The following is a 15,167-nucleotide window of genomic DNA, read 5'->3' as shown; positions in this document are numbered from 1 at the left end:
TCTCAGATAATCTGTGAGACTCGGGGTAAGGTGGGAGTTAAGAGGAGCAACTCGGTCTGGACTGAGGGCCTCAGAGAGAGTTTCCTGGTACAGTCAGCATTTGGAGGCAGCTCGTGCTTCCGGAAGTCCCCTCAAATGTTTTATGGCTGGCATTTCCTCTAATCCTCACGGCTGCGCTCTGCGGCAGATGGTGCCCGTGTTTCTATCCTCCTTTGGGCACTGAGGCCCCGAGCCGAGAGACTGGCCCAAGCTCAGGGAGCAGGCTCAGGAGGAGCCGGGTGGGAGCCCGCGCAGGAGCAGTGGGATCCTGGGCCAGTTGCACTCTCGGCTTCAGCCGGCTTCCCCCCTGGACTTCTTCTCTAGGAGTGTGCTGAGAAAATTGCTGTGCAAACTTTAGGGCTGGGATGGAGCCGAGGCCTCTGATGTGAGAGGTGCAGGTAACCTCTGCTGCTGATGCGGGCAATACCTACTGTTGTGTATCGTCTTAGAGCCTTGTCTGCAGCAGAGATGGCAGAGGCTCGTCCCACAACACTCCCAAGTGTGGCTTGACCCAGTTTAAAATGTAATTGGGAGATAGTTTAAAAATTAAATCCAATAAGACATAGATAACGGTATATTTTAAATCTTAGTCCACATGTGGTCTGCAGAGATCCTTCTGTCCGGATCAGTGGCCTCTTTTTTTATTTGAATTTCACAGCATTAGCCTGGAGCACTGAGAGAGGACAAGTGACAAGTGACCGTTGTGTGTCAGTGATGGGATTTGAATCTAGGCCTTCTGGACTTGGAGGCCATCTTTCTGATCTTAGTGCCTGGTGCCTCTTATAAACCTGGGAACACTAAATATTTATTTATTAATTTTATTTATTGGCTGTTTTATTGGAGGGAGGTCTTGAAGAGTAAATGGGATTATGACAAGTTGAGATGGGATTGGTGGGGGGGTGACATTTCAGGAAAAGGTCATGCCAGAGACACGAACATCAGAAAGTACAGAGCATATTGGGGTGATAAGGATTAGTTTACTTTGACTGGATCTGATATTAGGTGGCAGGAAATGGTGGGAGATAAAATTAGGCTTGTATTTTTGGGACCAGATTATGAAGATACTCTAAATGCCAAGTGACGGAGTTGGGACTTTATTTGGTTTGGAGGGGAGGGGTGCCGTTCGAGGTCTCTGACCAATGGAGTGATGTGAGTAGGGCTGCAGAACTCGGATTTTGGTAGCAGCATGTTGGTGAGATAGCTTGGAATGGAAACAGAAGACTGGGAGATCGGAGAGGAAACTGCTACAGTAGTCCAGGTTACAAGAATCTAGGGTGATAGTTGTGAAAGGGGAAGGGAGCCCATTTCAGTGACAAGATTGACAAATTTTGTCAGTCTTTTGAATGTGGGGAGCAAATAAGGGGGGAATATTCAAAGATGACAGTTTGTGTACTTCAGTAACTAGGAAAAAATGAATAGAAATAAAGGAATGAGAATTTTTCGGGGGGAGAAAATGATGAATTTTGGGTATGATGTATGGGAGAAAGAATCAGGTGGAGCTGTCTAGCAGGCAATTGAAACTGTAATTCTGATCAGGAGAGAGGTCTGGGCTAAAGAGTCATCAGTGAATAGGTGGGATTTCCAAAGGAGAAACTATGTACAGAGAGAGAAGGGAGCTAAGGACAGCTTTGAGTTAATGCCTACATTTCCAAGATGGCAAAAGGTGCGACTAGAGAAGGAGAGTCACAGAAGTAGAAGGAGAGCTGGGATAGGGCAGGCCTGAGCACATGTATTAGGCAGAGAGGGAATGAGCAAGGAAAGAAGAGGAAATTGGAGGGCAAGTTGGATGGGACAAGGTGCTTAATAGAGTCAGGAGTGGAAGGAAAAAAGAGATACAGCCTACCTGCTTTTCTTCTGATCAAGGTGCCATCTCATGTCCTTTTTTTTTTTCTTTTTCTCAATAGTATTTATTTTTTCAAATACTTATAAAGATAGTTTTCAGTATTCATTTTTGTAGGATTTTGTGTTCCAAATTTTTTCTCCCTCCGTTCTTTCCTTCATTACTCAAGACAGCAAGCAATCTGATATAGGTTGTACATGTACAATCCTTTTAAACATATTTCTCTATTTGTCATGTTGTGCAAGAAAAATCAGGTCAAATGGGAAAAAACCATGCATCTCATTTCTTTCTAAGCCACCTTCTTTTTTGCTGATACCTAAACTTGATCTCTGAGATTTTTCATCTCAGAGCCATGTTCTTTGGGTTAGAAGGGACCTCAGGAGCTGTCTAGTTCACTTATCCTGCCCCACAACGTCACCCAATCTGTAAAGGAAGAACTTGTTCTCTCCTGAGGTGGCAGCCCCTCACATTGTGGGGAACTCTAAGCCAAAACCAGCCTTTCTGTCATTATGAGAGCTCTTTAAAGACTGGAAGATAATTATCGCATTTCCCATTCTGGTGCTCTTCTCTACCCTTAACATTCTCATTTTCTTCAACTGATGAGGCGATCTACAAGTGTTTGCTAAATGTCTGCTGTGCTCATGGCACTATTCTAAGGCATTAGAGATATGGGGACCAAAAGGAGTCAGTCCTTTCTGTAAAGATTTACTGCATTCAGTCAAGGAAGACGGTAAGGGAATATATGTCAATATTTACAAATAAACAAGGCATTTTGTCTGGACAAAAGGAAAACACCAGTGTCTGGGAGGTTCAAGAAAGACTCAGTGTTGAAGGCAGCATTTGAGCTGAATATTGGAGGAAGTGAAAGAGTCTAAGAATTAGTGATGAGGAGGAAGGTGACTGCATTCTAGGCCCTGAGGACTGCGAATGGTAGTGTTCTTGGGAGAAATAAGTTGGGAAGAGCCAAAAGCTTTTGGGAATAAAAACACTATTTGAGACTTTGAAACTTGAACTGTTCAATATGCATATGGTTGTTGTTTTGTTCAGTCATTTTAGGTGTGTCCAACTCTTGGGACCCATTTGGGGTTTTTCTTGGTTTTTCAATTCCTTCTCCAACTCACTTTACTGATGAGGAAACTGAGGCAAACAGAGTTACGTGACCTGCCTCCGGTCACTAACTTAAATTATCTGAGAACGGATTGGAAATCAGGTCTTTTTGACTCCAGGACTGGTTCTTTATCCATTGTGCCACTTAGCTGTCGCAACCAGTAGAGAGTTAATAGACATTAAGGGCGTGCTATGTGTCAGGTGAAACAATCATCGTCATCACCTTCATGTGAGAACATTGTAAAAAGCATGGGAGCAAGCACACAGCCTTCCTTCACCACATTGGTGGGATGGGAAAGTACGAGAGAATCACCAGAACCTGTGCAAGAATGCCATCGTGAGACTGATATGACACTACTGACCAACTTCCCAGCTTGACGTTCTCAGCAGTGTTAGGCCTTCGACACCATTGAGCTCAGCTGTCCCACTTACAGCAAATTATTAGCTTTTAAGTCTAGACTAAAGTGAAACTTGGAAAGCCAAGACTAAAGTGGAGGGAGAATTGGTGCCAGGTTTTGTGTCCTTAGATGATTGTGCATTCAGTGCAGCTCCTGAGGCTCAGGTAGATGCAGCAGGGTGTGATGATCAGTTCTTGGTTGCTGTGCTAATTTTGGCTTAAGTTAATGCCAAGAAGACACAGGTTTTCCACTAGTCAGCACTCCCCTCCCCCCCAATCCATCCATGGGTTACAGCAAATGCTGTGGAGAAGTTTGGCAGTATTCTTTCCAGGGATGTATACATAGATGATGAGGTTGATGCACATCTTGCCAGAGCTGGCTCAGTGTTTGGGAAGCTCTGAATGAAAGTGTGGGAGGGGAAAGGTATTAGACTGACTACCAAACTGAAGGTCTACAGAGCCCTTGTGTCAACCTCATTGCAAATGAAACTTGGGACAGCATGACCATTCCAGGAGACATTCGCTTCCATTGGAGTTATCTTAAAATTCTGAAGAAATAAGCCCTTGTCCTTGGAGCCTTCCATTAGAGGTTAAGGTGATTGCTTTTGAAAGGAGAAACCAACCAGAGTGGTCTGGGTAGAAGTGGTTTCTGTTGTCCAGATTGCTGGAGGAAGCTCAGTTTCTTGATCAGGTCATGTTCTCAGTTGGAGGAGCTGAAGGCTTTTTGCCTACTTTTCCATTACTAGATATACTCCCCTCATTGGTTGTCTCTCGTATTCCCAGCATGGGGTACATGCTCAGAGTCAAGAGATAAATTATCTTATTCAGGGAAAAAGCCTGGAGGCCAGTGTCCCCAAATCAGAGTCTGTGGTGGAGGCTGGAAAGCAATCATGAAGCAGGTGATGAAGGGCTTTGAAAACCAAACCGAGGATTTTGAAGGAGAATGATTGGGAGTGATGAGAAAGCTACATTATTGGACCTGCAGTTTAGGGAAATCACTGTGGTAGCTGAATGGAGGATGCATCAGAGTGGAGAAGGACTTTAGGCTGGTAGACTCTCCCAGTAGCCAGTTATGTATGTATGTATGTATGACAATAACCAGGTATGAAGTGATCCTAGGGTGTCAGAAGATTGAAAAGAGCATGTTCAAGAGATGTTACAAAAGTGATGTCGGAAGGCCTTATCTTGCTAACAGTTTGAATTTGGGGGAATAGTAAGTAGCTGAGGGTGACTCCCTAGGTTGTAAGCCTGAGATTTTGGGATGATTCTATAGTAATAAGGAAGTTGGAAGAGAGGAAGGAGGAACTTTAGAGGGAAAGACAATGAATTTTGTTTGGACATGTTAAGTTTAAGGTGTCTGCTGGACGAGAAGTCTGACAGATTCGAGACGGGAGGTCAGCAGGAAGGTTTGGAGTAGGATGATTAGATTTGAGGATCATCAGCATAGAGGGGATCATTCACTCTATGGGATGAATCAGATCACCAGATGAAGTGGTTATGGAGAGAAAACAAGAGGGCCTTCAGAGGACCCGTAAGGTTAGAGGGTATGATCTGGATGAGATCCAGCAAAGAATATTTGAGAAAAACTGATCTGAAAGGAAGGAAGATAACGAGGAGAACCTCAGAGAAGAAAGCATTTCTTGAGAACAAAGAAGGTAATTAACAGCATCAGAAGCAACAGACAGAGGGTTGAGAAGAGACTGTTGGATTTGACAACTGAGAGATTATTGGTAACTTTGGAGATTTCTTCCAGGGAAAGGAGGTTAGAAGCCGGATTGTTAAGAAGTTAAGAAGACAGTAAAAGCAGAGAAAGTAGAAGCAACGATTGCAGACAGCTTTTTTAGAGAGTTTAGCTACAGCAGGGAGACAAACAGTAGCCAGCTGAGATGGAAGAGACACTGGGATGTCTATAGGCAGTAGAGATATAGTCAGTAGAGAGGAAGAGATTGAAGAGAAGTGGGAGAGCAGACAAGAGAGAAGTGGCAATCTGTTGAAGGAAGTGGGATAAAATGGGGTCTGTTATGCAGGTAAAGGGATTAACCTTGGTAAGGAGAAAGGCTATCTCTTCATCTGATAACAGTAGTAAAAGAGGAGACAGGGGCACTAAAATTTTGAAATTCTTGAATATAGAGAGGGCACATTTGTGACTGATAGCAAGAACAAGAGTATGACCTACTTTGTGTGACTGTGAAGTGAGATTTGAAGAGTAAATAATGGAAATTGAGTAGGTTAAGGAACTGATTGAGATATAGATACATACCTATCTGTATCTATATCTCAAATCAATTCCTTAACTTACTCAATTTCCAAAAGTACGTGTATGTGGGTGTGCATATGTGTGTTTTGAAGTTCCCAAATATTAGGACAGGACTTGAAAAGGAGGAAAAAATGATGAGCCATGTCCCGTGCTCATTGAGAAAGTGAAGCGACCTGGAGGTTTGTGGACAAGAGGTAGCAGGATTTAGATTGGCTTCTAGAGATGTACAGCATGGACCTCAAAGGAGGAGATATTATTGAACCTTTTGAAGTTTGGGTTCCTACTTCCTTATTTAACTGAAACTTCTCTGTTACCATGATCTCAGTTACCATATCTTTTTTCTGTCTTTATCCTTGTCAACCTCTGTGCATCCTTTGTTACTGATGCCCATCTTGCATGTGTGCATATATTAACTTTTTACTTGTGTTGCATATCTTTATATGTGCATTTGTTGTCTGTACTTTTAGAATGTCAAGTCAACGGTGAGCCTTTATTAAATTCTTGCCTTGTGCCAAATACTTTAGGACATAAAGCCTGTCCCTGCCCTCAAGGAGCTCCCAGACTAATGGGGGAAGACCAAAAACAGACAGTTATGTACAACCAAACCATGCACAGGATAAATTGCGTTTATTCTCAGAGGGAAGGCCCAGAGATAAAAGGACCAAGAAAGGCTTGTTTGAGCAGGTGGCATTTTAGCTGGAGAAAGTGCATGGCAGAGGGGCCAGCTCATGCCTGTGCTTTGGAGGCAGAGGATTGTGTTAAAAGAAAAGTAGGGAGATCAGTAGTTCCAGGATTGCAGAGTATGTGAAGCGGGGGGACAAGGCAGCAAAAGACTGGAAAGGAAGGATCCCAAATGTGGAGGACTTCAAAAGCCAAACAGAGGACTTAGTATTTGATTGTGAATGTGAGAGGGAGTCACTAGAATTTATTAAATAGGGAATAGAGAAAGGGACTGTGCTAAGCCCCTTAACAATGTCATCTCATTTGATCCTTAACAATCCTATGAGGTTGATACCTTTTACACTTGGGGAAATTGAGACAGGCAGAAGTTAAGTGATGTGCTCAATATCACCCAGTAATAAGTGTCTGAGACTGGATTTGAACTTATATCTCTTAGGTCCAATGACTGCTCTATTCTCAAGGTAGCCTAACCACCTCTGGGGGATCAGGCCGTTCTTTGGGAAGATGTAGATACCCATTAGGAGTAGGATGGTACCTTTGGCAATAAACTGGGAATTAGGTGGGGGAGGGTTTGAGGTGAAAGCTAATAAGCTTGGCTTTGGAGACGTTACCCTCAAGATGTGTTTGGAACATCTAGTTTGAGATGCACTATGAGCAATTGGAGATGCAAACTTGGAAGTCAGAACAGAGATGAGCACTAGACAGAGAGATCTGAGAATGATTTTTCTTGAGATAGGAATAGTCAGAGAGGTAAGAAGAAAATCAAAAGAGAACAGTTTCCCAATAAACCATGAAGAAGAGGGTGATGGACAGTGCCATGGGCTATCGAGAGCTCATGTCATGGGGAGTAGGGATTATTTCCTTCTTTATACTTTTATCCCCAGTCCAGTGCCCAGCACATAGGAGGTACTTAAATTCTTGTTCATTGATTGGTTTCCATCAACCAGTCTGAAATAGAAAAATCACAGGGTTTGGGGACTTTTCTCTCTTAGTACATTTCTGGCTTGCATTAGACTAATTCATTTGGCTAACATTTATCAAGTATCTGCTAGATACAGTTCATTTTGTGTAGGCCAGGGGTGCTAAAGTTTGCTATCCCACTTCTGGATACACTGCTTTCATTGTGGTTCTGCAGATTTGAAATGAATTGGCCACCCACTCAACCATCTAAGCAGCTGAAGAGCCCCAGAAGTAGCCTCCCCCTTTAGGCACCTCATTGAGTCTCTGAGGAGCTGGCCAGCCTCTGAGGGCACTGACATTTAATCTAATTGTCTCCTAGTATCTTGGAGGCAATCAATGGGAGGCAGGAAGCAGTAAGAGACAATTCTATAGAAAGAGTTTTTCTAGGATTCAAGGAAGTGCTCCTAGTTTAAAGTATCCACTCCCCTGGGAACTAGGTTCTCTTAGGAGCTTCTTATTTGAGGTCACCTCCTTAATAATCCTTAATGCAGCATCACCCCCGGGTGACCATTCTGCCTGTATTTGAGGACTTCTCATGTCCTGATATAATTGTACCTGGCCCAGTGCTCATTTTGATCCTTTGTCAATCATGAACATAGTTACTGTTGTGGGTGCTGGATGATCCTAGCTCATGAAAGAGGGTCCATTGCTGGCGCTGGCGAAGCCCTGCCTTCAGGTTGTGTTAGGAAAGTTGCTCAGTTGGCCCAGGAGAAGTCATCTGCTCACAGACTTGCTGTGTACATCGTCTCCTCCCTTGCCCCCTGTTCCCTTCCCTCCCCATCATCACTGTAGTCTTGTTGTGCTTGTTTTTTAAATCTTGAATAATCATAACATGGAAGTCCAGAATAGACTTTTTGGTGTTTTGGTTTTTATGTTTGGTTTGTTTTTTGGCCAAAATTGTCGATTTTATTTTATTGTCTTTTATTTTGAGTTTTTCTGTCCTTTCCTTTATCCTCTTCCATATATTTCTCAAGCTTTTCTCATTCTTGTTTGTAAGTTCATCTCCTTCTGCAGTGGTCATTCTGTCTGATGTGACCAAAAAAATATTTGGCAGAGATTGTCAGGTGGGTCTTTGCTGAGAGTGACAACTGCAGGTTGGATTGGGGAGTCTGTAGCTCCCCAGGCTTCTGGGACAGTGCTCTGGGTACCTGGCTGCTGTGATGACCCACCTCTTTGCCCATCGGGTGACCGAACCTTCACCTATGGTGAAGTGAAGTAACTTGATTAGAAGAAATCGGTTGCTGCTCCTACCCTGTGTCTCTGTCGAAGAGCCTGGCGGCAAGCCAGTGGCCTGCTCCCCAGAGTGCCCACAAGATGCAGCCAGAGAGCGGATCATGTGTCTCCCACATGCCTTTCTTTGCAGGGGCACAGAAAAGCCGTTCCCTCTAAGCTTTGTTTGCTGGGAGAGACCCTGATGTCTGAGGCCCTCGCAAGTAGAGACTTTGACAGTGGTGATGTCTCTATTTAGGGCTTGCTTTCGGTCATTGCTGGGTGTGAATGGTACCAAGGGGACACTGCTGCCAGCAGTAGGACTTGGCAGGGCAGGAGGAGCAGAAGGGAGGAGTCCTTGGAAGGAATGGACTTGAAGTAGCTCTGCTCAAGCACTCCTGCCTCCTGCCTGGGCTGTTTTGTAAAGGAATGGAGAGACGGCTGTGAAAGAGTGTCTCCTGGACAGTAGTGAAAACAATTCCTGTGGTGTGAGTCCCATCTGGGAACTCTGGGGCAGGAACCTGAGTTCTCATCTTCTTTCGTGGGCATTATGTGTCCCTAAAGGTTTAGCTTAGAAACAGGGTGTGACAGAACCTGATATGCCAGTGACATCTGGGAAAGCGGCAGGAACAGGACTTTGATTTGTCCCTCCCACTCTTTTACCTAATGTATGACCTCTGAGTTGGTGTTTGACAGGGACTGCCTTCTGTTTTTAATCTCTGTTAGGAGGCTGCTGGAGTCTTCCCTCATTTCCTTATCCCGTTATGATGGAGCAGGATCCCGGGAACACCCCATTTATCCAGACCCTGCGAGGTAAGGCCCAAGCGACCTCAGGCGGGAGGGAGTAGATCCTTTGAGCAGCCCCTGCAAAAGGCAGGCACTGCTGAGCTGTGTGAATGGCCACCTCTGCTCCCCTGGGATAGCTTTCATTGCAGCACTTGTACTCCTCAGTTTCAGTTTTCATAAAGGTGGCTCACTTGCCTGGGAAGTAGATCATAGACAGCAGGTAAGTGAATAGTAGGAACACAGCTTTGGTAGACAGTGCTTGTCTCATAGGAGGACTCTTTCTCCACAAGAATGAGCAGCAAAATAATCTCTGATCGAGAGGATCTCAGGGAGGAAACAGTGTTCAGAAACAAAGCTGCGTGCCATTCCGTGACTGAGAAACACTTGGTACTCTGCTACTAGTCAAAAGGACAGCATTTTTCAACAGAAATATACTTAATAAGGTACATCATCAGTTTTACAGAAAAATTCTTAAGTCAAAATCAGTCGCCAAAAAGTTCAATTAGTCACATCTTAGTGAGTTTGATTTGGAGGAGATGGAAAAGAGATTGTAATGAAAGTGGGGCAGACCTTTGTTAAAACTCTTTATTTCTCCTGTAATCACTGGTTGTTCTTGTAGAGAAAAAATTGAGATTGACTCAATTCTTGGATCAATTCAATTCAGGATCTTCCATGAAACTAATTACTAAAGATAAATAAATACTTGTTACAAACAAAACATTAAGGTTGTAGAGCTGTCTCTAAGGCCCATGGAATATGCTTGTCAGTTCTGTTAATGTTCTGAAAGGAAGAGAAAACTAAACCAAAGAGCCAATAAATGAGGCCATTAGCTAGACCAAGAATGATGGGGAGAATAATGTAGGAGACTGAGAGATTAGAAGTGAGTCACAGAGAACTGAATGTTTCACTTTAGACAAAATTGTTGATTTACCTGGAAGATTATCAGGCATAGGTAGTGCCGTTATGAGATAACTTTGATGCCGCAGTATTACTCTTGAGGACGTTTGTGTCTGAAGTCAGAATAATATATCTGTGATAACTGATATAGTGACCCTCTTACATTTCTGTTAGTGCAAGATGCTCTTTCCATACCCAAGAAATAAGAAAAAAAAAATCAGATTTATCTGATGCTGTCTGAGTCAGTGGCTAAAATAAAAATCACCTACTCCTAAGGTGATAATTGAAGCATGAAGAGGAGGGGGTGAGTTTCTGAAAGCTATTATGTCTCTAAGAGGGAAAATTAGTTTTTGAGGTGAGATTTTTAGTTTGAGGGTGGAGGGGGAGAAAGAGAGAAAACTTTTAGTTGATGACCTCTCTAATCTCTGGAACAGTCTTAGGCTATCCCTAGTCCCAATTATCTCCATTAAAGATAATTTGATTGGATAAAGTCCTATAGAAAAGGATTCCAAATTGTCCTCTTTTCCTCCAACAATGATTGTTGGGTTATTCTACACCTGATCTTTTAATTCATAAAAAAAAGAGAGAGAGAGAGAGAATGTGGTGCCATAGAGAAGCAGGTAACTTGACATTTTGTCCTTGAGAATGAATAATCTTGAGTGCTCAAATGAAAATGTGAGGATTTAAAGAAACATTTAAATCTCATCTCCAAGTACCTTGTGGTTTTTCTGTGTTTCAATTCTTAGGGATATTATTATTATTATTAACTCATCACCATGTTTTAATTTCTTCCTTCTCTAATGTAAAGCTTCAAGTTAAAGGTCTCATGTATCACTTTTGAACTCCTTGCCTCCTTTCATAAGTCCTAAAAGTAATGATAGAATTTAATTGCTTTCTTACTTTGCCAAGAATTTTCTTCCCCTGCTGCATAGTTTCTAAGACTGACTTTCTTTCTTGTATTTGTATCCTCAGCGCTTAGCATGGTGCCTGGCACATGTTAAGGGCTTAACAAATACTTTTTCATTTAGTCATTAGTTGTCTAGAGAGCTCTTAGCACAGTGAGTAGGTTCTGAGCAAACAAGCACAAAAGTAATTTTGGGAAGTTTTGTTATTGCTTATCTATTTGTACAATAATTGAGGTGAAACTTTGAATAAAGAGGAGCAGATTTTTTAAAAGCACTTAATTCCATTCTCCCTACTTCCATAGCTTGTTCTGCTTCTTTCTTTTCCATCTTCTAAGTTGAGAGATTCCAAAATGGTTCCTGAATATGGAATTCTGAAGGACATGGGGTGGATAGCAATGATTGTAGCTTGGCTCCTTTCTCTTGAGAAGCTCAGGATTCTCTGCTTTCTTGTTGTAGTTAGCATGTAGAAGCATTAGGTTTCCAGGAGAATTAACAAAACTGTAGGAAGCATCTCTTATAACTTATCTTCTTGGTCAATAGATCTGTGCACTCTCTCCCTACCTATTTAACAAAGGCAATATGGATGCCAAATGCAGCATGATGTTCTATGGATATGAACTTTCCATTTCTAGAGGTTGTCAGCCAGCCCTATTGGAAAATTTCACCTGATGTTGTTGGGATAGCTAATTCCCTCAATGACAGAGATCCCTTCTGAGCCACGTTCAAACCTATCACCAAACTCCTTTGGCTAAAACCATGTTTTCCACAAAGATTTTCCCATAGACTGAATCTAAGCTGTGAAATAGAGTGCTACAAGTGTCTTTGCCAATGCTCTTTTCATAATTTTCAAGCGGCTACGTAGACACTTTTAGAATGTGAGAATTCTTCTAGCTTCCTTTGATGTTGTCATTTAAAATATTTTTTTCCCTCCCCCCTCACTCACTATAAGTAACCCAGAAGGTCCAACTGAGTCAGCGAGTGTGTGTAGAGAAGGGATGTGGTGAGTGAAGGGAAGTAGGGAGGGCAGCACCAGGTCAAATGTTGAAGAACCAGTGAGCAAAATAATTACTTTCTGGGAAAAATCCTGAAGAAGGAGAGAAGAATTGGCTGTCACCTAATTCACTGCCATTGTTTTTTAGTGCCCTTCCTCTCCTCCCTGATCCAGGTGTTGGGACTGCAAGGAACAAGGAACTCTCTGCCCTTTGTCTCTCAGATGCTTCCATCCTGTAGCTTCTTCTCTGTGTTTCAGACCATCTTTGGATAATCAGTAACAAGAGTTCTGAGGTGAAGATTCTAAAGCGAAAGAACTTTCTGAGGTTGGATAGATGTTTGGAAACCTCTGCAAGTTTGGCTGGCTCTCTGGGGCATGCCAGGAAGAAAGGGTCTTCCTTTAACTCTCTTGTTGGGCAGCGCTGGCAGCAGACGTGGTCTGCGACCTTTCTGAATAGAAGCTGGTGACCTTGTGAGGGACCCTCCCGGTGCCTGGGAGAGCCTTGGAGGCAGCTGTTGCTGGGCAGGTGGCGAGGAAGAGCTGGAGCTGTCCTTAGTGCTAGTTTGTCTCTGTCCATCTCCCTCTCTCTCAGGTTATCTCCTGCTGCATACTACGCCCAGAGGATGATCCAATATCTTTCTCGAAGAGACAGTATTCGCCAGCGCTCCATGCGCTACCAACAGAACCGTCTCCGCTCTTCCACCTCCTCTTCTTCCTCAGACAACCAAGGCCCATCAGTAGAGGGAAACGACTTGGAGTTTGAGGACTTTGAGTAAGTACATACCTGGCCTGCTTTCTTCCCACCCCACCCCCATCCTGTGCTATGGCCTCTTCCAAGTTACCACTTTTCAGGCATGGTAGCTCATTCTTATTCTGGGGTTTTACTTCCAACCCCTCATTCATTTTCTAGGTGGGTTGAAGAACAGTGTTGCCAGCCCGCCTTCAGTGCCTTTTTTATTGACACAACTCACTCCCGTCCCTGAAAGTTGGAGGGCCTGCCTTAACAGGAGCTAGTGTCAAGAGCTAACTGTGATTGGAAAAAGATCAGATTGGGGGAAAGATATCTGGTGGAGAGACAAGATTTCTGTCTTCCTTCCTACACATGTCCATTTTCTTTGAAAAGGTTTTTAATTGTCGAACTTGGTATTGGCTCAGGCACAATTTGACTGAGATAGGGAGAAAAGAAAGGTTCTCTGCCCTTCTCCAAGAGGAGGATCTTGTGCCTTGGCGGCCTTCATCAGATCCACTCTTGAAAGTTTTATTAATCTTGTCTAGACTTTCTTCAGCTCCTGGCCTCAAGAAAGCCTTGAAGTTTGGCCAGGGTCTTAGGGACGTTAATCATGGAGATCTCCATCTTCCTACTAGTCTTTACAGAGTGGCTGAACTAGAGGGCCACACTCCTCTGTTTTATATTTTTTGTCTTGCTGTTCCTGACCTTTCCATCCATTCATCAGGTATTCCTTTCCTTTCAGCAAGCCAGCCTTCCCTATCTTTTAAAAAATATTTTTATTCAGCAAAGTTGGGAATAGAGCACCATCTCTTTGGCTTTCTTCCCTTTTCTCATAGGAGATGGCGCAGGTCATAAGGATTGAAGCATACCCTCCTCACCCCTTGGGAGTCATCTGAGAACTTAACTCTGTGATGTAGATAAGAAATCCCTTTTCTGGGGAGGATGAAGCAGTCAGGATAAGCTTTATGAAATTTTATTCTGAAATTTTATTCATTGCGTCCCTGTTTGCATAAGATATAAGTGAGGCTGAGAGATGCAGGAGTGATGGTGGCATTCCCTGAAGCAGCTGGAGTGGGCAGGGAGGGAGTCTGTTAGGCAGCTCCGCCAGGGGAACTAAAGTGCCAGAGCCCTGGAGAAGGCATTCTTCCTTCCCATCCAGCCTTGGGGACACTTGGTGGAGAAGAGTAGGCAACTTTTTCCATTCCTGGCCAGTCCAAGTACCTACAGGTAAATGTGCTGCCCTGTAGATAGTATTTTTCAAGAAGTAGAGTCCATTCAAGGGAGCCGCTCTCAAACATGCCGAACTTGCTACAACTTGGTGCCTGTGAGAAGCTCCCATGTCTTTTTCTGTAGGCACCTGTGGAAGTGGGAATTAATCCTGGGGATTTCCAGGCCCTCCTCCCCTGCTGCCTTAGGTTGTTGAGTTGGTGAAAATGCAGAGCCGTAACTTTGAGCTGTACCTTGCCTCGTGACTTGTCCTTGACAATAGAGTTCTGTATTTAATTTAAAATATTCTTCTAAAATGTGCTCCCTACTTTCCCCCTCCCCCGCTTCTGTTGCCACCTCCTCCCTTTGCCCTTCCTTCCCCACCATTTCCCTTTGCCAGACAGCTTCCTCCCCTTGCTCCCTACAACCCACCTCTGCTCTGTCTTCCTTATTGCTTCAGTACAACCAGAGCTCATCTCTCACTCTGATTTCTTGTATTTTTTTCTTGGGCTTTCTTTTGGTTTCTTCTTCTTAGTAGCAAAGTGCTGGTTTCCCAAATGTCTGTCTTGAATCTCTATGAGAACTTGCTTTCCCTGTTGGGTTGACGAGGGCTGTAATCTTGTTTTTAATAGCTCCCTTGTATTAGTCACTGTGCAGCACTACAAGTCCAGGTCTCGTAGGGAGTGATGTTGGCTGGCTGTTACCAGTTTACTCTATATAGCTTTTGTTTAAACCAGAAAACGCTGAATATTACCCCCTCTGTTGTCTGCTGCTCTTCTCTGGAGGGAGGGGTGATGGAAATTGTTCAAGGAGGAGGCTGAGAGACTTCTAAAACCTGGGGTGTGGCTCAGAGCAGTGCCTGGGAGCTTTTTTTCTTTTCCCATGATCCTCCTAGGAGCTGCCTATCAGTATGATATCACAAGCCTGACTTTGTTTTCCCTAATTTTTTGAAACTGTCTTCCTCCAGGGTTCTATCCCGCTCACCCCTTTCCTCCCATCTCTTCCTCACCTAGATCTTATCCAGTGAATCTTGTCTTTTTTTCCTACCAACTCCTTTTGTCTTTGAAATGAGAAATGCGGTACAGATTATGAGTTATTGTGAAAAAAAATAATAATAAACCCAAGATATTAATGTTTAGCTTTTTTTGTAAAGTCCTTTAGT

General features: G+C 43.5%; 1 protein-coding gene across 7 annotated transcripts in view; it reads left to right on the top strand.

Moving 5' to 3' along the window:
- Positions 1 to 15,167, top strand: part of AMBRA1 (autophagy and beclin 1 regulator 1) — a 175,419-nt gene that overhangs the window by 59,236 nt on the left and 101,016 nt on the right. For 3 of the 7 annotated variants that reach the window (XM_051964135.1, XM_051964140.1, XM_051964136.1), the window contains 2 exons: positions 9,217 to 9,303; positions 12,662 to 12,841. The exons of 1 other annotated variant lie outside the window; for it this stretch is intronic. In XM_051964135.1, the coding sequence (XP_051820095.1) occupies positions 9,217 to 9,303; positions 12,662 to 12,841 (267 nt within the window). The remainder of the gene's footprint in view (positions 1 to 9,216; positions 9,304 to 12,661; positions 12,842 to 15,167) is intronic. 3 more of the 7 variants (XM_051964138.1, XM_051964141.1, XM_051964139.1) reach the window with 2 other exon arrangements.

Source organism: Antechinus flavipes, chromosome 6, assembly GCF_016432865.1.
Source record: "Antechinus flavipes isolate AdamAnt ecotype Samford, QLD, Australia chromosome 6, AdamAnt_v2, whole genome shotgun sequence".
NCBI lineage: Eukaryota > Metazoa > Chordata > Mammalia > Dasyuromorphia > Dasyuridae > Antechinus > Antechinus flavipes.
The sequence above is the reverse complement of the archived record's forward strand: the minus strand, read 5'-3'. Positions and strand labels throughout refer to the sequence as shown.